Here is a 24,895-nt window from a genome sequence, read left to right on the forward strand (position 1 = left end):
ATAGACCCTCATAATAAATAGCTGTAGTGAAAATAGCTTTATATAGCTTGAGACAAACTGTCAAGATATGGGATGGCTAAGTGGCTAAAGGCAATTAAATTGAGGTGTTAAAGGCAGGGAAGGAGAGTGAAAGGCCCCAGAAAGAAGAGTGGCCAGAGTGTTGCTGTGAATGTTAGCAGTGAGGGCTGTGCAAGTGTCAAGGAGGCAGAGTGAAGAAGAAGGACAATCACTGCAGTGACTTCTGATTGGTCTTTGTCTATCGTACTTGGCATTTTTTACCGCAAAGGTACTGTTAGTTCAATCTTTACTTGCTTTAATGACACTGTCATTTTTCCTTCTGAGACTCATTCAGAGACTGCCTACTGTCCCTACTTTGTCCAATGTTCTATTGTTTTACTAAAATCTTCTCAGGGCAGGCCATACGACTCTCAGAAACAATGAGGCAATCTTTAGTTGAAAACCCAGGAAGGAGAGTCTGGTGGTATTTATCAGAACCCAGATGGAGCCTCCAAGCATACTAGGCATATTTCCAGTTCCCCTCCTCTCAAGAAGAGTTAGACTGAGTTGAGAAGCATAGAGCTGTGCTCTGCTCTGGACTAAGATCGGAATGTGTATGACTAATGCACAATGGTAGTGGATTAAAATAGATAGACAACCATAGATAGAGCCTCTATTCATGACTGGTGTGCACTGAGTTTCTGTGCTTTTCAGAGGCTGTTGCATATGATGAGAGACAGAAAAGAAAAACCTAAAGTAACACAGGAACCCAGGATTTTCAGGATTTATTAGATATCGTGCACATTCACAGATTCTGCCACAATATGCTACACTAATGATAGGCCTCCTAATTTCTCCCCTCACGGCCCCCACTCCAAACCCTGGGAAGAGCCTCGGCTATCTAAGATTGGGATTGAGCTTCTTGGGGTGGATGCTGGGTTATAACATCCTGTATCCCTGCCTGTCATAGACATGACATTTCAGAACCCGACAGATTCATGGGTGAGTAGGTTAGCCAGGGACCTAACGAAAGGGTGAATGGCTCTCTTTCCTTGTGGGATGGTTGGAGAGTCTCTGAGACACTGCAGTGGTTGCTTTCCTTTCAGTATCACTGCACTTCCTGCTTATGCTGCTGTTTCTCTTTAGTGAGCAAGTCTTTCACCAGTTGGGTTGGCTGAGTCTTTTGGACTTGCTCAGTGTTTGGTACAACTTGTTTTACCTGCTTCCCCTTCTGTGTCAGGTGCTCCAGTGGTTGCTTATCTTTTCTTTCCAGTTGCTCACCTTTTTTTAGTAGTTCTTGGTCCAGTTGCTGGTCCAAGAGTTCCTTCTCCTGTTCTATGTGTGAGTCCTCCAGATGCTGCTCCCTTGGTGCTTTCTCTTGCTTCTGTGACTGACCCACGCTCTTTGTTCCTTGATATCCTTCATGCTCTGTTTGTTGCTGCTGCTGCTTTTGCAGATGCAGTTCTGGCTCATGCAGGTTCTGTCTCTGTTTCTGATCCTGTCCCATGTCCAGTTCTGGCTCGTGTGACTCCTGCTTCTTTCCCAGGTGCAGTTCTGGGTCTTGTGGCTCTCGATGCTGCTTCTCTACTGGGTCCAGTTCTGGCTCGTGTGACTCCTGCTTCTTTCCCAGGTGCAGTTCTGGGTCTTGTGGCTCTTGATGATGTTCCTTCTCTACCGGATCCAGTTCTGGCTCATGTGACTCCTGCTTCTTTCCCAGGTGCAGTTCTGGGTCTTGTGGCTCTTGATGCTGCTTCTCTACCGGGTCCAGTTCTGGCTCGTGTGACTCCCTGTGCTGCTGCTTTCCCAGGTGCAGTTCTGGATCACACCGCTTCTGCTTCTCCTGCTGTCTCAGCTGCAGCTCCTGGGACTCCTGTTGCTGCTGGTGCTTCCCCAGCTGCAGCTCCTGCTTCTGTGACTCCTGTTGCTTTTGCTTCTGTCCCAGGTGCAGCTCCTGTTCCTGTGGCTCCTGGTGCCTCTGTCCCAGGTGCAGCTCCTTCTCTTCTGATTCCTGCTGCTTCTCTCTTGGAATCAGTTCCTGCTCCTCACAAGTTCTCTGTTGCTGACCCAGGTGCAGTTCTGGATCCTTTAGCATCTCCTTCTGGTGCTGTCTCAGATGCAGCTCCTGTGCTGCCAGTGTGTCTTGCTGCTGCTGCTGCTGCTGCTGTCCCTGTGGCTCCTGTGGTGAAGGATGCTTCCCCAGATGGAGTTCCTTTTCCTGCAGCTCCTGCTGTGACTTTTTCACAGGTGGCGGCTGCTTTCGTGGTCCCTGCTCCTGCTGGTACTCACAGTCTTGCTCAGGCAGCCCCTTCACAGGGGTTATGCCCTTCTCCTCATGTTTGGGGGAGCCTATCTCGTGGGTCTCAGAGAACATCTTCTGGCATTGTGCAGGTTGTGGAGTTGGTTGCTTCCACTGTTCCTTCTGGGTATGAGCTGGAGGACACACAGTCTTGACAGATTCCTGAACCACAGCTGGGACAGTCACTGGCAGTGTGTGTTGCTGGGACATCTTGCAAGTTTCTACAGACAGAAATGAAAAACAGAAAAAGTGAGAGGGTGGCTGAAGGCAAAGGAAATGGATGAACTGCTGAATGTACAGAATATACGTAGTGGGCCTGGTTCTTGGCATCCTTACTCCTGACTAGGGTACTCTCCCTCTTTCTTAAGCTGTGATTTCCAGAAGCAGAAGAGAGTGAAGGATAGGAATGGTGAGGGCAAAGAAAAGCTAACCTGTGAGCTCCTTGCTCAGTGGAGGAGTCTTTCTATAAAGAGGGGTGGCTGTTAATTAAAGTGCTTTTATCAAGACTTTCCCTGGGTCCTGAAAAGATGAGTCTTGGGATTATGTCACAGTGTAAAAGAAACCTTAGAAAAAGAAAAGTCTCCAATATGACCTGAGAACCTGGAAAGTTTACAGTCTGTGCTGAGGGAGAACTGGGATTGCAACAGTCTTGGACAAAAGTAATCCAGCACATTGTAGGCCTAACTCCCACCAAAACACGGTGGATTTCTAGGCAGCTCATTTACTCTCTAACATTCAGATCCCCTCCCCCCACTTTGGAAAATTAGGAGGCAGGTCTATTTAGTCTGAGAGCTCCTTTCTTCCTTGATCTTCTGAATGTGAGCTATAGCCCCAGGGCCATGGGTGAGGGAGTGAGGGGCAACTGGAGGATTAATGAGAGCTGGAGCTTGTTAGGACAAGTCATGTACTTCTAATAGGATATTTTGGCTCCTGTTCTGCCTGGGTTTCTCCATACAGAAAGTCCTACATCATATTTCCCTCTGCACACCTACTACCCTCTTGAAGGACAAGTAGTCCAGCTGAATCTAGCCCCTGAGCAATATCCACACCCACCTTTGCGTAGACACCCCCAGCCATGCTCTAGGCAGTTGGAAGCCTGCAGCCCCAACTAAGACCCCAGCAGCTAACACTCACCAGATCCCACAGAAAGGAGAAGGCAGAGGCTTCCAGTGGAGAGTTGAGCTGAGCAGGGATCAGGGCCCTTTATATTCTCCTGCCTAGCCTCTTCCTCAGGTTGGGGGTGGTGGACTGGTTTCACCACTCCAGTTGGTCCACTTCCTCCAACTCCTTTCTGAGTCACCTGATAACTGATAATGTAGGCAGCAACCCCCCAGGGATCGCTTTTCCAGCTCCTGTCTGACCTCGGAGTGTGAGGGCTCAACCCCTCCTGACTGAGATCATCTGACCAGAGCACAGGAGAGAAGAAGGGGGTGAGAAAGGTGTACAACTTTATAACCTCAATCAAACATACATTTCAATCTCAATGGGTTTGGCCTGAGTTTTAGGTTGGGGTTTTCATTTCCAAGGGCAAGGAAGCTTTGTGTTTTAGGGATTGCCAGGCCAAGACCTACAGTAGGATGCTGTAAGGAGTCACTTCTGGAGGAACACATGGTTCCTCCATGTGCAATCAAGCCCATCTGTACTCGGCATCTCTACTCAGGACATATTGTTACTTGTCTCTATAAGGACATAAGCCATGTCTTAGGGAAGGCCAACTAGATGTAACAACATCTAGTTGTCTCACACTGTTCTTCCTCCTGTATTCCAGGGGCTGCCCAGCCCCCACATCATACCCCAAACTGTATTTCTACCATTCCCAAGGATGCCATTCTCATACACGCTCCTGGTTCCCCCAGGCAAGGGAAACAGGATGAATAGAAACTGGATATGGTGAATGCATCACATTTCATGATGATAACCAGTGCTTTCCATAATTACCTTTGGAAATGCACACCATACAAGCTTAGATCTAGATTGTCCATTGCCATCTCAAAAACATTTTCTTTCTTTCTTTCTTTCTTTCTTTCTTTCTTTCTTTCTTTCTTTCTTTCTTCTTTCTTTCTTTCTTTCTTTCTTTCTTTCTTTCTTTCTTTCTTTCTTTCAGACAGGGAGGTGGTTCTAGACAGAATCTCTTTGTAGCCTTGTGTATCCTGAAACTAACTCTGCAGACTGGCTGGCCTCGAGTTCAAAGATCCACCTGCCTCTGCTTCCTGGGTGCTGGTTTTAAAGACATGTGTCATCATTAGAAAATGTTTTCTAAAAATAGATTGGAAAACATTTTAGAGTGAGAATTTAAGCATCATCCCCACCCCCACCCTGTTCATGGTGATGCAACACACATCTGATAAAATTCAGATTCACTGTTGTAGTCAAAAGGCCCTGACTTACATGACTTTTGTCTCTCTCAGGGACCTTGACACATGCTACCCTTTCTCTAACAGGTACATTACACTCTCTGTCCAGCCCCTCAGTCCCTAGGGCACACCCAAAGTGCTTTGCCTCAGGGCTGCACACCTGCTTTTCCTCTGCCAACAGGCTCCTTTCCAGGGCTCTGACATGTATTCAAGCTTTGATGGAAATGTTGGGGTTTGACTAAGATACTCCTCTGACTACCCTAGCTATTGGATTGTCTTCTACTATAATTAACTAATAAAAAATAGTTATTTTCTTTGCATTTATTCACATTTTTATTATCTGTCTTTTCCAGTAAAAAACAAGTCATAGAAAGACAAAAGTATACTGGAGGTGCTTTCCACTGTCCCAAAACCTATCAAAATCACCTCATACACTATGACATTACTAGCATCAATATTAGTTGAATGAATGACAGCTAATCTCATACCTAGAGATATTGTGGTTTGTCTTTATCTTTAATACTCAGCTAACAGCTTATTTTATGGAGTTCATTCATTAACACTCCTATTTTGAGTTAATATGGAAAATAAAGAGAGTAGAAAAATAGAAAGATAAAACCTCATTTTTAATTAATTTTGAAAAGTGTCCCAGTTCTCCACAGTTGTCCTGACGAGCATCTAATCTTAGTCTTAAGGAGATCTGTTTATGACACTAAGTTCTCCATGTTGGTGGGAGCTCATTTTTTAAGCAGATAGAAAGCTTACAAGATCCGCCTGTCCTGCAGAACAGTTTGCCAGGCCTTCTCTATTCCCAGAACTGCGAGGACACCTCACACCGCTCCCCTTGGGACCCCTGAACTATACTATTTTCTATACCAAAGGAGCCCTCCCCACCCCACCAGAAAAAACCAAGCATTCTCACACGGCACTGGTATGTTTATGCTCCACTTCTGACCTCACATGGGAGGAATCTGTCTCTCCTCAACCTGTGACGGTGCCAAGGCAGCAGACTGTTCAGGAGGTCACACCGGTCTTATGGGTTCCCAGTGGCTCGAGTATCTGCCAGATCTGCCTCCTACCCTCTGATTCAGAGCATAATAACTCTGAAAAGACAATATGTGTACATGACTGACCACTGGGCAGAACTGGGGTGTGGAAAGGAGGGCAGAGGATAGAGCCTAGGAGCATACTGTAGTTGCAGGAGGGGTTGAGGAAGCCCCAGACTTCTAACATTTGGAGGCTCCATATTCCATCTTCAGATTACCCCACTTAGGGACTGGGAATGCGTGTGTGTAAGGCAAATCCTTTCAGCATGCTGTATGACTGACTTTATAAGTCTCAGATTCTTGTGATAAATTTAAGAAACTGTCCAGTTCTTGCCCAGTTTATTGAAGGTGAGCTCCTCTATAGTCCATGGAGAGGCTTTGACCCAGCTCTGCCTCAGCTCTTTTAAACTCCAGCCATTTTACTTCTAGAGGCAAAAAAACACCCAGTTTATCTCTCTTTCTGGGCAGCCTGTTTTAGTCGTTAGTTATTTGTGTGCAGGGTGCAGCAAAAGGACTAATCATGGAAATCCATTGCCCTGGAGGGCAGTTGAGAAACTTCACGAGTTTCTAGTCCTGGGAAGAAGATGGCAGATGGTCCTGAGCAGATTATATGGGCCAAAGATCTCACCTTCCCATCTTGCATGGTTGTGCAGCATCTGTCTGTTGTTGGCTAGTGTAGAGAAGCTCTGAGGATGCTGACCTCCTTTCCTCTGGTCCTTAGTTTACTGTTTTCTATATTGCCTCTCCATCTGCATCCTGCCCTGCCTGCCTCCTTACGTATTTGCAGTCTTTCTTGCCTGCTGAACCCAACCCTGTTTTCTCAGTTGCAAATTTGTGCCATTCTCATCCTCAGGAGAGATGAGACCAAGAATTGACACAGGACTGACTCTTTCTGGACTTTGGGGTGCACCTGCATGTGCTGACCTGCTTTGCTCTGTATCACTTTGGCTACCCTGCATTGGCCTGCTGAATTGTTCATTCTCTTTTTAGGTCCCTAGTGCTGGCCCTTCCTTTTGAATACAGTCACTATTGAAGAACATTCTCAGTTTTGCTCTTAATAGCAGCAAGAAGAACAAACGCATGATTGGTGTTTGAGTATTGGGAGAAAAGAGAATCAGCGGAGTGAGAGCTTGGTGCTTTGAGTAGAGGAGAAGAGAGATGCTCTAGTCTTTACGTTTTAGCTAACAGGAATAGGATGAAGATTTGGTTAGAGAAGGTGGGTGGAAGTGGAGGTGAAATGAGGAGAAGAGAAGGTAGAGGAATGGATATGACCAGAATGTATGAAATTGGCAAAGAAAAAATTAATTTTTGAAAACTTGCCTTTGAAGAGTTTGGAGTCCTACAGCTTCTTCCAAGAGCAGCATCTCCTGTGTTGGGGTTTATCTCCCCCTGGACAGATAGGGGCTGAGTTTCAAAAGAGAGTCTCAGAGCTGTCCAAGTTCTACTATGATGAGTCTGTGCTAGGGCTAGACTGGAACTCAGATTCCCTGGCTCGTCTGAGGGCATCTCTTTCCCATCATGCTCGTCAATAGGGTTTGATCAGTGTGACAGGTTTCACTACATGATTTCAGAGATGTCTTCTAAGTGCCATAAGTCAATCATTTCCCAATAGCATGATAAATTCTGAATTTTCTGGGGGAAAGCACCATTTTGCTTGGCTCTCATTTAGCTCCAACACCCTTGACATGACCCTTATTGGTCCTGAGGATAGAGAGCTATATTCCTTGGTGGTTCTGGTGCTGTAGCTTAACCCAGTCCAATAAGGATGACATCAGGGCCCAAGTCCCACTTCCTGGAAGCTTTGTGTTTATAAAAGGGGCATCCAAGCACTTCCTTCAGTTCTTGTGACAGTTTGGAAAGGCAATATGCATAATAGGCACATGACTGATGCTCTGAATACAGGCTGCTTTCTTTTCAGGTTTCATTACACATGTGATATTCATGAGGTGTTACTTGCCTAAGGAGAGCACTTTAAGGAAACAGATTCTTTTAAGGATTATCAGAGTTGATTTTTTTATTTTTGCCTTGAAAATCATGCGGCCTTGGCCAGTCTTAGTATAGCATGCATTTTTTTTTTTTTTTTTTTTTTGTAATTTCAACAATTGATAGCTAGAGGCAAGAAGATCAAGAGTTCAAGGACAGGCTCTAGCTATATAATAAGTTTCACAAAAAAAGGTAGGCCACATGAGTCTCACCAAACAAAAACAAAAAACAAAACAGAACAAAAACGATTTACAATAACAAAAACAACAAAGCCTCAGGAGGCTTTCAAGCCACATCCTGTGTCAAAGAAAGCAAGTTGCCTGCCTTTTTATTTTCTCGTCTATCTGATATGCCTGCTACTGGGCTTCAAGTCACAATTAACACATCAAAGAATACCATGTCATCTTTTCTTCTCTAATGAAGTTTTATATGCCCCCAGTGGGGTAATAAAGAAATTAAAATAGATTTGTATTCCTAGAGTATGATGGGACATGGAGAGATCTGAAGAGTCTCTGTGGGCAGAGGAGAAATAGTGATTTGGGATTAAGATTTGATTTTTTTATTGCTTTTTTATTTTCCTTTTTTCATTTTTTTAATTAATTATTCCCTTTGTATCCCAGCTGTAGCCCCCTTCCTCATCCCCTCCCAATCTTACCCTCCCTCCCTCTTCTCCTATGCTGCTCCCCCAGTCCAATGATAGGGGAGGTCCTCCCTTTCCATCTGACCCTAGTCTGTCAGGTCTCCTCAGGACTCTTCCTCTGTGGCCTGGTCAGGCTGCTCCCCCATCAGGTGGAGGTGATCAAAGAGACCCCCTGTTCAAAGGAAGCCCATTGACTGCTCAGTTTTCAAGTGGGTTCCCTAGTAAGGAGCACAGGAGTTGTCTCTGACATGGACTCAGTGGCAAGCTCTTTGATCACCTACCCCTCTGGGGTGCAGCCTTGCCAGGCCACAGAGGAAAATGATGCAACTAGCCTTGATGAGACCTGATAAGCATGGTCAGATAGAAGGGGAGGAGATCTTCCCCTACCAGTGGACAAGGGAAAGGGCATAGGGGGAGAAGAGGGAGGGAGGGTGAGATTGGGAGGAGATAAGGGAGGGGGCCACGGCAGGGATACAAAGTGAATAAAATTGGGTGGATGACACCTAAATGAACATCTGTACAAAGTCCCAATTTATTTCTAATATCAGAGATCAGACCTCTACTCTTGCCTGATGAGTCTAAAACAAAAAGGGGGAACTGTAGAGAGCTGCGGAATGCTATGCCTTAAAGATGGAGCTGGTTTCCGCCTTCCACCTTCCCGATGGTGAGTGCTCTCTGTCACGAACAACTCCACATTTGTCTAAGGCCGAGGATCTGGCTTGCTTCCATGTATGTGGACCTATCTGCATTGCTCCCGTGGCACGCCTGGGTTGGCTACCCAGAGGCTATTTAAGCTGTGGGCTGGCTTTCCCCGGGGTCCGAGGATTGTTCAATGTTCCTGAATAAACTGCATTGAAAAACAAACAAACAAACAAACAAAAAAAACAAAAAAATGTAATAAATAAATATAGAAATAAAATTAAATTAAAAATAAGATAAAATGTAAAACATCAAAAATAATGAGGCAAATCTCTGTAAGCAGATATGTAGTAGTTTCAATAATATGTAATTAAGAAAAACAAAACCAAAGAATTTTCAAAAATGAAAGAGAATCTTAAGCATGGGCTACTATTTATCTAACAAATGTCATAAAAATGTATATAGCCATTTTACCATCTCCACAGTGGAACAGAGAAAGGATAAATTAGAATACTATTAGACTCAAAAGCTAAGATAACCAATCAGGTCACTGGAACTTGAATTTCATCATATACTTGGCTCCCCAACCTCAAAGGATAGAACCTGGGGACAGAGCTTAGGTCCTCAACCGCTGGGAACATGAGCATTTGCTTTTCTTTACTTTTGCTGGGATGTAGCAAATGTAAAGAAATCTACATGGAATTAATAAAACATAGTGATTAAAATATAAGAACAAAAATGAAATAACAAGAATTGGACCCATCTCTAAATACAACTTCTCCTAGAACTTAAGCATCTGGGCTGAACTAACCCATCACTACGTTCAATTGTTTGATGCCGCCAAGGAAATGAAATGTTTGGTGTTTTGGGATTAGACTACAGTTTGTGTAATTGCCAAAGCTGTTTTTTTATTATTATTTATTCTTGTCAATAACTTAGACAAGAACAGATATGTGTTAGGTATATGTGTGATGATTACAGTTACCCTTCTAGATCTGCCTCTCTCCAGGAGCTCCCTCCAGTGCCCCTGGCTTTCTGTGCTTCCACGTCACAGGCCAGACCTCCTTGTAATAGTGTTTGTTTGATGTGCTTGCTTTCTAGCTTCTGAAAACCATTTGTTTTCTATTCTGGATTTTTTATTCCTGTGAATTCCTGCTCTGCATATATATCATCAGTGGTGACTCCAATGAAACTTTGGATAAAATAAAGACAAATTTGAATTTTTATGTATTTAAAAAAAAAGATTATGTATAGAAACAGACTCCAGACAATAGAATGAGGAGTGTAGTGACGTAGAGGCTGTAATGTCCTCGTATGATTGGTCAGGAAAGGATGGAAAGAGCTGAAAACCAGAGGGAATGAGGGAATGGGGATTGTGGGTGGGATAAGATATACAAGATGTAAGGTTTGAGGGTGCATGTATAGACAGGGGATGAGGACTGGGAGGGGTGCGGTAGGGAACAGACAAGGAGTGGCCAAGGCCTGGAGACTGGGTGAGGGGCATAGCAGTGGCAAGAGAAAGACAATCACAGAATACTTCCCGCCATCCAGCCTGCACCAGTAGAGCCTTCAAGTGTCTGACAAATGAATACAAGTATCCAGAAGCTCTAGTTTATCAATTCTTTCTTGCTAATTAGGGTATGTGTGAGGGACACCTGATCCTGCACCAGCTGCCTCCTGACTGGCTAATTGCTCTCAAAATTACTTCTGAGAGTAGCTATCGAAAGCACTCAGACCCAGGTCAGATGGATGGGCATGTGTGGTAAGGAGGAGGTCTGGAAATAATACTTAGTTCTGGAGTAGCTTGTAGCGAGAACAGCTGACATCCTTGCCTCACTTTGGTCCTGGTGAGCCTCTGTTGAAAGCTGCCCAGTATGGCCCTTTCCTGACCCCATCTATTTGTTCTCTGTGTTTGTAGATGATTTGTCATGAAGCCACCGAAGACTTTTGGTCTCCAGATGAGTCGTTCTGATGCAGGGCTGCAAATCAGCCCTGTCTATCAACCTTCCTCCCCCGCTCACTTGCGCACTCTTCAAACCGGGTCATTCAGCCAAGAGGTTACAGATTATGAATCTCCTATACGCCAGGATGCTGAGGGCCCTAGTCTGTGTTCTCAGTCTGACAGAGGGATACAATCCCTAGTCCCAAGAAGCTTGGTTTTGAAGGCCCCAATTCTGTTCTCAGGGAACTTCTCACCTGATAAAGATACAGGCTTAGGAGCAGAAAAGCTTGTAACTCAATACACAGCAAAGGAGTACTCTGAACCCTGAACGGCTCTGCTTGAAGCAGACCCAGGGCTGAGAAAGTGTACCTGAGGGGCATTCAGAGGAAATAAATCCCCTAAGCCTTGTTTATCCCATCCACTCTCAATCACTATCTCTTTTAATCCCTTTCATATTACAGAGGAGGAGCCCAAATTCCACAACTCCTGACCTCACTGGTCATCAGTCTCACCACTAACAAGTGGGTCATTTGGATCTCTGTTTCCAGGTCATTGCTTCTTCTCCTGAAGCAGAGATGTCATTAAGTGTGATGGAGTTCACCTGGAAAAGCACCTAGGACTGCCTTGGAGAAAGACAGAACTACTGGCTGCCTGGCAGGCAAGGTAGAAAGTGCTGGGGCAGCTAAAAAGCTGTTGTCCTACCATACAGGTTTTACTAGAAAGTCTGTGTAGAGTGAAATAGGCAGGAGGAGGATAGAGGTCAGGGTGCGATGGTGAATCAGGGTGTGGTGAATCAAGCTTCCTCCCTCAGACAAGTATTAGCTTGTCATGATCCAATCCCACTGTCCCCTCACTCCACCCAACACTTCTGCCAGGAACCTCAGGCCCAGTCACCCCTGAATCACCTACCACCACACTGACAATGCTAAGGCAAAGACCCCTAGGTTCACAGGGTGACAAAGAGATTCAAGAGGGGCACTGGGAGGCAGGGCAGGCCTGGGCTGGGCCCTGGCCTCTGCTTTTGCCTTTCTTTGCTTACTGCAGCGCCTTCACAACCCTGCTCCCTCTCCTGGAAATACCTTTTCCGATTCCTGTCTCCCGACTGAATTTTATTCACTGCTGTTAACTGACAGCGTTCTCATGCCCTTGTTCTAGGCCCTAGTGGTCCAGCATTAAGCTAAACAGGCAAACACCTCTACTATTTGAAAGCTTTCATGTCCATATGGCAGGTCAGCAATAAGTAAAACAAACACAGACCACATACTTAAAGCATTTTATATGTTATGTATATGTTATCCTACGGAGAAAAAAAATGTGGCAAGAAAAGCTTATGAAGTGAGGGGGTGGAAAGAGACACTAAGGGGAATAGCCACTGCAAGATTTTGAGAAGAAAAGAAAGTCAGCACCAGGTTATACGCAGGAGGAGAATGCGATAGTGCAGCGAACAATGTTAGATAAGAATCTTCTGGAACCAGAAGGAAGGCTCATGCGACTGGGGATGGGTGACTAAGACAAGGTTGGCAGAGTGAGTGGCGGTGGATAGCAAGGGAAAATCATGAAGCAACTTTCTGGGTTTTACAGTGGCTGAAATGAGAAACAACACAGCAGTGACACCACCTGACTGAATTTTGAACGTCTTTCTGGCAAGAAGAGAGGCAGTTGGAGCAATAAGAGACAACTGTATAAATTTATCAATATCTCAGAAGTAGGGAGGTATCAATAGAAATAGAAGTGGTAAGATTACAGGTGATTTTTCACAACAGAATGAACAGATGAGATCTAAGTGGGAAGCCAAAAATGACTGAAACATTTTAGCCTTATGTAATAGGATAGAGCCATCATTGACAGAAAAAGACTACAGAAGAGCTGGCTTCCTGAGAATCTCAGCTGTGAATTCTGGAACAGGCCAAATCTGAGGTTCCCATTAGAGACTCAGGTAGCTATAAACCTTGAATTCAGAAAGTTTATGATATAGAGATATATTACGAAGCATCTGACTGTGAATGATATTTAAAGTCATTATCTAAGAGGAAATAACCAAACGAAGAAACTGAAGGAAGAGGCTGGACTATCCCCACCAGTAGATGGTCAGGGAGATGTGAAAGAAGTCAAGGAAATGGAAAGAAACTGAAACAGCAGGCAGTGAGTCTAGGAAACACTGCAAGGAGATGGAAAGAGTGTCCTAGAAGATGTCAGATCATTGCTTGAAGGGAGGCAGATAGTGAAAAAAATGCTATAGATATATATGGAGCTTAAAAAAGTCATATCTTCTGAAGCAGTGGCCAAGAAGTGATTACTATAGCTAATGGGTAGGAAAAACCAAGTGTTGATCAACTAGCGCAGAATTCCAGGTATGAGTAAGTGCTGAATATCTCAGGCAGAACAAGGGCGGTGATGGAAGTGTTAATATGAATTTGGCAATCATTTCACAATGTACACATAATATGGGATGATCACATTGTATATCATTAAATATACATACTCCTATTAAATATCTTAAAAGATAAGACTATGAATGTCTATTGTGTTAGGGAACATGGGACTTGTTTAGGATAAAGACAACCTGTGATGCTTAATTTTAATGGTCAAATTGACAGGATTTAGAATACCTTAAGGTAAATAAAACTTCTGCACACATCTAGATTGAGGTTAGGGGAGGAGACCTATCCTAAATGTTGGTGGTATAATGCCGTGGGCTGAGTGAAAAGGAGAAAGGGAGCTGAGCCCTGGCTCTATGTCTCTCTCTCTCTCTCTCTCTCTCTTTCTCTCTCTGCTTCCAGCATCCGTGATGACTCTTAATTATGTTTTTCTTTATTCTTCAGAATTTCATACATGTATATAATGGCATATGACCATAACTATGTAACTATGTCCCATTTCTCCCAATGTATTTCCCTCTCAACTTCATATCTTCCTCCTCCTCTTTCTCCTTCTCTTGCTCCTTCTAAGTCCAATTAGTTGTCACCATTACATGCATTGGTATAAGGCTATACTTTCAAGTGCAGGAAATCTACCAGTAGGAAGACCATCAGATCAATTCTTTCTCTCTCAGCAGCTATCAAGTGCCAATAGCACATCATTTAGGGGTGGGTCCTGGAGGGCATGTCCCTCGCCTATGCCCAGTTTTTAGCTGACTTGATCTTGTGGGTGCTTGAACAGGTAATCATAGTTCCTATGAGTTCATGAGTGAAGTCATGTCATGTCCAGAAGACAGCATTTCACTGTACTCCTCCACATCCTACAGCTTATTCATTTTTCTCTGCCTCTTCTTTGGACATGAGCCTTGGCTGGAAGAAAGGCAGTTGAAAAATTATTTATTTAGGGGTGGCTACTGCTCCTTGTATTTTAAGTATATTGATCAATTGTGTGCCTTTGCCCTGTTACCTACTGAAAAATGAAACTTCTCTGACTAAGGTTGAGAATAGTCCAGATCTAAAGGTATAAAAATATTTTTTCCTTTTTTATTAATTAATTTTATTTATTCACTTTAATCCTGATCATAGGTCCTCCCTCATTTCCTCCTGTTCCCATCCTCCCTCCTACTTCCCCTACTCCTCAGATAGAGGGAACTTCCCCCTACCAACTCAGACCAGCACGTCCAGTCACATCAGGACTTAGCACATCCCCTATGCCAGGTGAGGCAGCCCTACCAGGGGTTAGTGATTGAAAAGCAGGCAACAGAGTGACAGCATAACAATAGCAAGTTTTACCTTAGAGCACATGACCTTTTAGCCATAGAATTATTTAGACTGGAATTATAGCACCAGGCATGAAATTCCCTCCTGTGGAGCAGACTTCAAATATAATCAGGTACCTCATAACAGGTGGGATACGACTTCACCAGAGGGCACAACTTGCCAGGCAGAGGTGCATTGTAGCATTCAGTGTCCAGTTCTGAGTAAGACTATTGATGTCCTTCCTTCCTCAGCAGTTTTCATAGCATCTTCTGGTACTATGTAAGCTAGCCAGAAGGTGACATTTCCTCATTAGTTTGGAATTAATGTCTCTATACAAAGTGTGTGTTACCTTCAGCAACAGTGTCTTCCCATGTAGTAAAGGTGGGTATCCAAGGGCAATTATAGCCTGTGTTGTTTTGAGGACCTCTGAAAGTATTCCATGCCTTTTGCTGCAATTTTCATTTAGCAACCCTTGTATTCTGTGATGACATTGTCAGCCCATGTTTGGTAATTATGTTCAAACTCTTTTCAAAATAAAGAATTCTCGCTATTTGAAAAAAAAATCTATTAGGGGGAAAGGGTAGTTTATAGCCTGGGGAAAATACATTTAAATCATCTTCTGACAAAGGACATTCAACATTCTATAGTAAGTCATTAAGTGGAGAAAACATTTGTGTAAAATTCAGGAAAGATAATTGCTGTGCCATCTATTATGAAGACAATGAAAACGAAAGCCAGCATCCGTGTTCGATATAATGTCAAAAACCTTGGAATCTGAGTATACGGAATACTCGCAAGATGTATAATAACAATGATTCCAGCAAGACAGTTGGGCAGTTTCCCCCAAAGTACAGCACAACAGGCATTTTGGCTTTCAGCCTCCACCACATAAATGATCCCTGTAAGAGAGTAAGAAAAAACCTCAACAGTGTGTGTTGCACGAAGGCAACCATCTTGATGCACACTTGACATTCATAAGAGCTTTGTAATAGCCAAGTTTTGGAAACAAGCCAATTGTCCATCAATCAGAGCATGTATATGTGTATGTGTCTGTGTGTGTGTATTCTGATAAATTTTTCTAATCAGAAATAAAGGAAGTGAACAATTTGATGCATGGAATATGATGCTTGAATACTGAAATACTTGTGGGAATTGTTCAGAGCTGAGCATGAAGATGGCCTGGAGATAAAACTGTATTGACTCTGAGCTGGCCCAGGAGGGCTGGTTCTGTGTGTCGGGGAATGGCACTTGAGAACTGGAGTGAGGAACGGAGTCTCCCTAGCTGTGGCTAGTCTCTTCATCCTCATTATTCAGCATCCTGACCTCCCAGGAGAGAGGAGGTGCTTTGATCGTTGTACTTGTTTTCTGAAACCCCAGTAGGGGAAGGCAGAAAAGGCTCTCTTCTGACATTTTGACACAGCATCAAATTCTGTAGCCAGCTCTGCCAAGGTCTCTTTCCACTCTTATCATCCTGGGCATGGTGGCAAGCCCTGGAATCCACTGTCTCCTTATCTGCAAGAGGCTACCCTACATCTCTAAATGGGAGCAGTGCCCACACTGTATGGTAGACATCTGGGCTACTAAGTGAACATGAATGGGTTTTTACTTTTATGGAACCTTTTACCACTGAAAGTATTATTAGTACACAAAATAATTCTTCACAAATTTGTACCATTTTTCCTTCATAGTCACCCTACCACTTTTTGCCTTTCCTCCTTCTATACTAGTCCCCTTTAATTCAAATAGTCGCCTACAGCTTTCATGCTGTGTGTGCATAAGAACTTGTGATGTTCATCTGAGTTTGGATTATTTCACATACATGATAATCTCCATCTATCCATTTCCATTTGTTTATCATCCTTTTGCTCTTTTCAACATGCTTAGCTGTGTGTATTTACATTTGTAGACTGTCCTTAAGATTTCACCCATCCAGCCCATGTTCTCAGAACAGCTGACCCAAAACATTGTCAGCCGCTTGGGAAATGACTGAAACACACTGTGCCGCTTTTTTGAAGGTTTACACAAACCAAACAGGGAGCATTTTGTTCCTCGTGGGTGCAGTTACCAAATGTTAATGCACTTAATTTTCTGAAGTCCTTAATCTCACTTGTGCACATCATAAATAAGAGTACATATTGTGGTTTGAACTTCTTCACATGTGATGCTTAGGGGTCTTGAGGAGATATGGTTTGAAGGAATAATTTTCTCAGCAATATTTTATGAAAATAATAAAAATTCGAAGTTAAAGGGATAAAAATAGATCTTTGATGGAAAAGGAGAGGCACAAGAAAGCAAATGAAAAAAGGCTTTGGGGAGGGTATATGTACCCCAAAAGCAGTGAAGATGGAAGTTTATGAGTAGATGACATTTATCCTACCAGCTCATCTAGATGCATGGGAATGTGTCTGAAAGCAAATTGCTTTCACACAGTAGCATTTGGAATGAAGTAGGAACCTGGCATCAGCAAGTGTAGGAGCCAGGTCGGTCAGACCCTCTGCTTCATACTTTAAATGAATCATCCATTCTATGCCATAAACCCTTTTGAAGTATGAGCAGTGCCCAGAGATGTGCAGCTGCTTGTTCTGCCCCAGAGCCAGCATGGCACCAGAGGCCTCCACCTGCCACTACTGGTGTAAATTTTGCTGAGTCCTCTGCCTTTGATGCTGCAAAAGCCTAAGAGGACACTGCAATCAACTGAAGGGCATTATGGGGGGGGGGGTGTTGTTTGGTCTAGAATCAAATGTTCTACCTAAACTTTCCAGAGAATTGAGATTTAGAAGTGAGCCACCATTCCTTTATCTAGGACTGAAGGTCAGGACAGTCTGCCTTACTGTTTTCAGCAGAGGCCTTGTACTTTGGGATGAAAGGGTTCTGTCTCGATGGCTCTCAAAATGCGCCCAGGTTAGACTGATGAGTTGGCTTCATGCATAAATGAAAGAAACAGAAACGACGTTCTTTTCATTTGCTCTTTTATTTCCGTGCTGTCTAAACGTCAGGCTCACTAGACAAGATGTTTCTAGCCTATTCTACCTCCCATTTCCAGTTGCAAATAGCAGTCTACGGTTGGGTGGAAATGGTATCCTATGGTTGGGTGGCAATGGTAGCCTATGATTGGGCAGACTTCTTAGTGTGATAACAGCATCTTAAAACATCCTAGCCTGACCTGTAGTAACCCCACACCCTTCGAGGAAGGGCATGGTGTCAGGCACAGTTTACTTGTTTGCCTTCTTCTGATTCCACCCGCCTTGAGCACCTTGAGTGCCCTGAGAATCTTGCGCTTGAGCGCCCTTCTCCTGAGTTTTGGCAGATGCGGTGTCCGAATCCGACTCCGTCTTGGTCTCGGAAGAGCAGCAGGTTTGGATGCAGCAAGGCTGCGGGCAGCACGTGCACTTCTTCGGGCAGCAGGAACATTTCTGCGGGCAGCATGTGGGCTTCGGGCAGCACGAGCACTTGAGCGGGCAGCATGGGGACTTGGGGCAACAAGGTTTCTGCAGACAGCACGGTTTCGGTGGGCAGCACGGTTTGGGCGGGCAGCACGGTTTTGGCGGGCAGCACGGAGGACTTGGCGGGCAGCATGGAGGACTGGGAGGGCAGCATGGAGGACTGGGAGGGCAGCATGGGTTTTTGGCTGGGTCACTCATCTTCTTTGTAGTTGGAGTTCCTAGAAAAAAAAAAAATGAAAATCTGAAAGTCTGTTTTCACCATCACCTTCTTGATCTCCAAATGCATCTGAATCTTCAGGGTGAAAACTAAGACCTTGGCTTAAGGACAGCTGAACCCCTCACAGGCCACAGCTAGTGCCTGTCCCTGCATTCACAGATATCTGTGTGTTTATTTCTTACTAAAATAGCCATTTTGCAGATAAAAAATGTAAAGCTACAAACATGTAACAAATTTGTTTAAAGTCTCTCAGTCAAGAGGGAAGAGACTCTTAGGCTTGTTGAATCGCATCATCAGCTTTATTTCATTGAACAACGATCACACCGGGGTAAAGAGTGGCCACTTTAGACACCACTTTAAATATGAAGACATCTGAAATTCAGTGGCTTGTAAATGGATTCCATCTCATCCCAGATACTGTATACATACTGTATACTGTATACTGTATGCATCCCAGATACTCTCTAAATGTGGTACATTCGGATTCTCAGAGCCACCAATTGTCACTCCCTTTCTGAATGTACCAGATCATTCCATGGGCCTTGTAACACCAGCCATCAACTGCCACTGGCTAGTTTCAGTAAGAAAGCACTAATAAGACAGCACCCCAAACATTGCAAGGGCAATAGTGCAAGGCCTAGCTCTATGAGCCACTGGCTGAAGCAGCTCCATTCACATCTCAGGGCTATGAATTCTTCTCTAATGTAACATCAGTGGTTAGGAGGAAGGAACTAGACCCCGAAGAGACCTCAAACTAAACCCTTCAGACTTTTACAATGATTCTTTGGTGAACAGTGAAATCTCAAATAACTTTGTTTCTGTTAGATCACCTGCTTCCTCTCTAGAAAGAGCGGGTTTTTTAGAAGGATCCTGAAGTCTGCTTCCTATATGTGAGTCCTGTACATTTGCTGTGCCAGGTACAGAATACTGATAAAAACCCACTGCATGTCTCCAGTACAAGGCAGATCAGAAAGTGACTAAGAATCAAAGACAGAGACCAGGGTGTTAATGTAACTGTAGAGATATCACCTAAGATAGCAGGATGGTTTTGAACACCCTTGATGTGTGCTCTGCTCACAAGACCACACATCCATGTGGGGTAGGTGCCAGGCCTATGAGAGCCCTGTCACTCAGGTGAAGATGTGAGTGGAGGTTAGAACAGTGACTGCCGAGGGTAAAGCTTCAGCCACCCTCCAAACCTGTCACACACACACAGTCTTTTTAAGAATACCTGCTGACATAAGCCTCCTTTTAAAATGCAGCCAAATATCGATGTTTGTATACATGCATATGCATGTCTGTGTTAGTATGTGTATGCATTTATGCTCTTTCATCATGGTGATAAAAGGAAAGAATTTACTTGAGATATGTGACAGCTGGATTGAGTTGGGTTTAACTATACTTTCTCATCAGGGTTTGCAGTTGGGGCCTAGGTGAAGATCTCCTCTAATGGTGTCTGCTGTCTCAGGCCTCAGTCTCCTGCAATGAACCCTTCTACCTCCCTCCCATTATTGCCTTTCTCCAATACTTAGACTATCTTCTTCTTCTGTTGTCCTGAAGACTCATGGACTTCTGGGTACAGAAACTACAAAGTTTTCATACCAGAGATTACCTGTTACCCTAGAAAGAAAGCCCTGGAAGTGTGCTGAGTTTTTGAATTCAGTGGTTACCACAGACACCTGTACTATGACCTACATTGCCATGAGAACCACTCTTTATGACTTCATGGCCTACACAGGGCCTTGGCTCTCCTCAAGGATGGGTGTTAGTTTCTTAGACTCATTCCTTTTCCATCTGGGGATTGGTCCTAAATCCAGTTTACACTTGACAAACTAGGTCCCAAGGAGTCTAGGTGTGGCTGATGCCTCCACCCTGCGGAGACAGTGACTTTCTGGCTGACAAGCTTTTGCCCAGCCCTACCTGGTCTCTCCAATCAACTTTCTGATCCTCATTCTGGGGCTTTAATTGCAGAAAGAAGGCTCCTGGCATGTACCAAGGAGGATGTAGACAGTGAGGACTTTTATGGGCCAGGGATGCTCTGAATCCCCTGGACCATACATAGTAGCAGCAGGGACAAAATGTGGAAGGGAGGAGAAAACCACTGGATTTCAGCCTTTCACATTCCCAAATCTCTGTCTCATAAAACTAAAGTGTCATAAACTGTTTCCATTTGGAAGAAGATGTGGCCTTTGGGGATAGGTCTTTAATTTTCTTGTGACTATGCCTATCAGTTATTTTAGGTTTTCTGTCTTTTGTTAAGATTCTTCTACTTCTGTAGAAAGAGGAAAATCCTAGAGCAGCATTCCCAAGGGGTAGGGGTGGGGATAAGTTATTCAGTTCTCCTTCCCAGACAGGAGATGCCACAAAGGGGCTGAGGCGGCAGATCTGCCTAGCAATGCCCAGACTTGCCTGGGATTGAGGTCAGCAATGAGGAGACAAACAGAAAATGACAGACACATTAGCATAGCAGTAGACACTAGGGCAAGAAAAGAGTGAGGAGTGCCTGGGTCTTTACCATTTTGGCTTGGTTATTTCACAGGGAGTGTGGTTAGGGAGAGAGAGAGGAAAAACGAGAGGAGAGAGACAGAGAGAGAGAGAGAGAGAGAGAGAGAGAGAGAGAAAGAGAAATCTTGAACAAAGCACAGACTCAGGAACCCACGAAGCCTTGGACAGTGAGTTTAGAGGTGGGCAGTTAAGGGAAGTCCTGTATCTGTTTCTTCACCTGAGACCAGGCTCAGAAAAGAGGAGGGTTCAACATGTTTTTGTTTTCTATCGCTTTTCTGAGTGTATCCTCCTCCACTGTTAATTTTCTCTGCCTCCTTGTCTCTACCTATCCCCTTTATGTTTCCCTCTTTTTCTTTTTTTTTTGTTCTAACTTAAAGAGCAGTATAATGAAAAGACAACTCAGAGCCTCCTTGTCACTTGGAAGGCCAGATTGTTAGGATCCATCCATCTATCTGGGTATAGACAGGTTATTTGTGTAGCAGCAATCCTCATCTAAGTAGAGAGCTCCTGAGCTCTAGAGCCTTCAGATATACCTCACTCCTGTTATCCCTGGGTTGAGCATGGAGGAACAAGCTCCCAGGGTTAGAGGTGGCAAATAGGCTAGGGGTCAGTCTAGTCCACTATGACATAGGGAAGACAATGACAAGTCCCTGAGCAGTCTTACCACACTGGATACTTATCCCAAGCCAGCTCTGCTGCCATCATCTCCTTGTCAACTGGTGAAAGGAGTCTGTTATACTTTGGGGTTCTGGTTGCCCTTGTCCCCTCCAGAGGGGTGCTGCTCCTTTTATTTGGGTGTTGTTAACCTTCAAGCTGCCTACTTTTAAAATCTTGGTACTACCCATTGCCTTCCCCTTATAACAAACTTCTCCCCTACTCCAAGCCTCTCCCTCCTCACAGGCTGCCCCTGAGGTCTGCGCAAGTCATCCAATATTCAAAGTCCAGAGCTACTTTCTCAAGTCTTTCTGCTAGTACTTCAGTGAGGATTGAACAGAATCCAAGTTTAAGGCCCCAGTGGGGCTGCCCTCTCTGGGTTTACCCACCATCCTCTCTCACTTAACACAACTGTTCTCTCATGCTTCATAGGCTGGCTCAGAACAGATGGATCTTTTTTAGGATCTTTGGATGGTTTTCCATTCTTAAGATTCTCTGATCTCTACCCTCATTTCACACTAAATATTATTGAAACATGAGGTTTTATGAAGTACCACTCACTTAAATGAACTTTTTTGGCCCATTGGCTCAATCCATGTGTTTTCTTAAAGTTCCCTGCACCAAATGTTAACATGTTAGCTTTTTTAAAACATTCCCACAGTTGACTTTTCTACTTGTCTGATTCATAAGCATAGATCTTTTTATCTTGCTTGCTACTGTTCTAATATCTGACATGCTGCCTGGCATTATATGGACCCCATTAATTAAATGATGAGTGAAAAAACAAGCCCAAGAATGAAGACCCTCTATATAATGTGTGTGTGTGTGTGTGTGTGTGTGTGTGTTTGTGTGTATGTGTTACCTGATTTGTCCACACACTTCTTCCTCAGGCTTTTCTCAGTTCACCATTTTCATATTTGACTTCTTGTGTTAAACGTTTTCTGAATGTTTTCAGCAGATAGATAGATGCTGGATCTTCCTCAGCAGCCTAGTGAGTCCATGACTATCAGAAGCCAAAGCCTTCTGAACCCAGTGCCCAGCTTCCCTCTCTTCTAAGTGCTAAGCTCTTTATGACATCACAATCCCCTCTGCAAGACTCTATGACCAGCTAGCTGACACATTTGCCCACTGCTGGTTAAAGTGTCTACCTGTTTTGACTACTTTTGCCAAAGTCAGAAAGTTCTTTACCTGACTCAGAGCATCCCATCACCTAAAACAAAAATTTAAAGCACGCCTGTATTGTCTAGTCTGACACACTGTATCTTAAAAAAGCAAGGTAGACCATAGCTTACCAGGCCTAAGGTTAGAAGTGCTTCTTGTAAAGAGCAATGTTTACTAAGACATGGCAGTCATAGGAAATGGACATGGGAGGGTGTGAGAAAAGACATTTCAGATCTGGAAAATGTAAAAACAATTTGGAACAAGAAATGAAAAGGATCAGATGGAAGGGGAGGAGGACCTCCCCTATCAGTGGACTTGGGGAGGGGCATGGGTGGAGAAGAGGGAGGGAGAGTAGGGTTGGGAGGAGACAAGGGAGGGGGATACAGTTGGGATACAGAGTGAATAAACTGTAATTAATAAAAATGATAAATTAAAAAAAAGAAATGAAAAGGACCATTTGGCATTGAAGCTCAGTGTGGCAGTGTCAGAGAGAAGAGTACTGAGGTGGGGTGGAGTGAGCTATAAAAGAAGGTAGAAGATGTATTGAGGATTTGAATGTGTAAGGGTTCAGACTGTATCCTGAGGACAGTGGGAGCCAGTGGGAGACCTGAGGACATGGGCCTCCTTCCTCTCACTATAATCTTCCCAGAGCTCAGCTCAGTCCTTTGAGTGACAGACTTTGAATAAGTTCAGTTTTGTTACTAATGTGGCAATTCTCTCTTCCTCTACTCCATTCCCTTTGATGTGATAGATAGTGACAGGAGCTTCTAGAAGTAAGCCTTGTCCTTCACATATGTGAGGCACCAAGCCACAGGCCAGACAGAGCTCCAGACCCCATGGTCAAGTCCTCGTGATGCTCCAACCTCCATCATATCAACACTTGGTTGATGGTTCTTACCATCTGCAGCGTTCTCCTGATGAGTGTATCTGTTCCAAAGACTATGGAGGCCTCTGTAAGTTGAATTGTAGCATCTGTAAGTTGAATTTTTTTGTCTCAGACATCTCTCCAAAATATCAAACTTTTATATCTGGTTGTTTACTTGTTGTTTTCATATAGATATTTAGTACTTCCTATTTAATTTGCATAAATTCATACTATGTTTCCCCAAATCAGCTTCACAGAATCAATGCATGTTATTAAATTCACTGTTCTCTACCAATTTGATAGGATAAAATTGTCCTAAGTAGTTTAAGTTTCCAGTAGTAATAAACTCTGTTCTGTTTTTTTTTAAATTTTAATTTTTATTGTTAAAGATTTATGAAACTCAGAGACACACTAGCCACCACACCACATATGCTAGGCAAGTATGTGGTGGAGAGGTAAGAGAGAAAAAGAAGGGAAGGTATGTGTACTATGAAGAGAGGCAGACTAGGGCTGTGAGGGGTCGTGAGAATCAGCCTCATATGAGTGGCCTGTGCTGCCACTGAGAGCAGTCTGAGTCTGTGGCCCTGCACAGTAGGCATCTGTGTTGATGTCTGAAGCCCATTTTAACACTAAACGCCATGAAGACGTCCCTGATCCAGGGTGCCTCCTGGAGCCAACTTGATGTCTGGGGGCTGCACAGAGTTGGCCCCTCCCTTGCTGGCTGTAGCATTTGGAAGAGCAGGTTTTCACCTTACCTGGACAGCACAGTATAACTGAGAGCATGGTGGTGGTTGAGCCTCCCTGAGGGAGTGAACACAGGATGGCTAACCATGCCTGTTGCTGTCTTCCACAAGCAGGGTAGCTGACCCTGCCCCTTGCCTGGGCAAAGCGAGAGAGCTCTCCCCCTAAACAACACAGCCACTACCCAGGCTCAGATCCAGGGCTGTGAGATGGCCCTACCCCATCTATGAACTGGTAGAATGCATGAAAGACCTGGTCCTGCAGAACAAAGGCTACAGGATCTCTATGACAGATGGCACTGAAACTTTTATTTGGTGGTAAGTGTTGTCTATCTAGAGCTTTATCTCCTTCAGTATTTGGTGACTCTATTTAGATTTCTTTAATATTAAGTCTATTGTAGTATATTTCCATATCACTCCTCAAATGGCCCTTATCTGTCTTTTCCCATATTTTCTCTCTTAACCACACATCCCTCCTCCCTTCTGTCTAATCCTCCCATTCCAGTCTCCCTCACTCATCCATAACTATATATTTTATTTTCCATTCTTCAGACTATCCATCCCTCCCACATACCCTCATCTTTTACTGTATGCATAACTTCAGTAATTATATGGATCGCAGCATGCTTATCAAAGGCTTAACAGTTAATATTCATATATAAGTGAATATATATTATATTTTCTTTTGAGGTCTGGGTTAACACACTAAAGATGATTTTTTTTCTAGCTCCATCCA

The 24,895-nt window shown here is 43.9% G+C and overlaps 1 protein-coding gene and 1 pseudogene across 1 annotated transcript; both read right to left on the reverse strand.

The window, feature by feature from the left end:
- Nucleotides 1-767: 767 nt before the first annotated feature.
- Nucleotides 768-3,516, reverse strand: Ivl (involucrin). The gene is made up of 2 exons (XM_021627563.2): nucleotides 3,428-3,516; nucleotides 768-2,514 (listed from the first exon to the last, which is right to left on the reverse strand). The coding sequence occupies exon 2, from the start codon at nucleotides 2,501-2,503 to the stop codon at nucleotides 1,106-1,108; it is 1,398 nt and encodes a 465-aa protein (XP_021483238.1). The 5' UTR covers nucleotides 2,504-2,514; nucleotides 3,428-3,516; the 3' UTR covers nucleotides 768-1,105.
- A 14,270-nt stretch (nucleotides 3,517-17,786) lies between these two features.
- LOC110540789 (sperm mitochondrial-associated cysteine-rich protein-like) lies at nucleotides 17,787-22,394 on the reverse strand (annotated as a pseudogene).
- Between the last annotated feature and the right edge of the window lie 2,501 nt (nucleotides 22,395-24,895).

The sequence above is a fragment of the Meriones unguiculatus genome, chromosome 10 (genome assembly GCF_030254825.1).
Source record: "Meriones unguiculatus strain TT.TT164.6M chromosome 10, Bangor_MerUng_6.1, whole genome shotgun sequence".
Lineage (NCBI taxonomy): Eukaryota > Metazoa > Chordata > Mammalia > Rodentia > Muridae > Meriones > Meriones unguiculatus.

Excerpts from the sequence above, each read along its gene's own strand:
- Ivl (XM_021627563.2), bottom strand. The coding sequence starts at position 2,503 with ATGTCCCAGCAACACACACTGCCAGTGACTGTCCCAGCTGTGGTTCAG.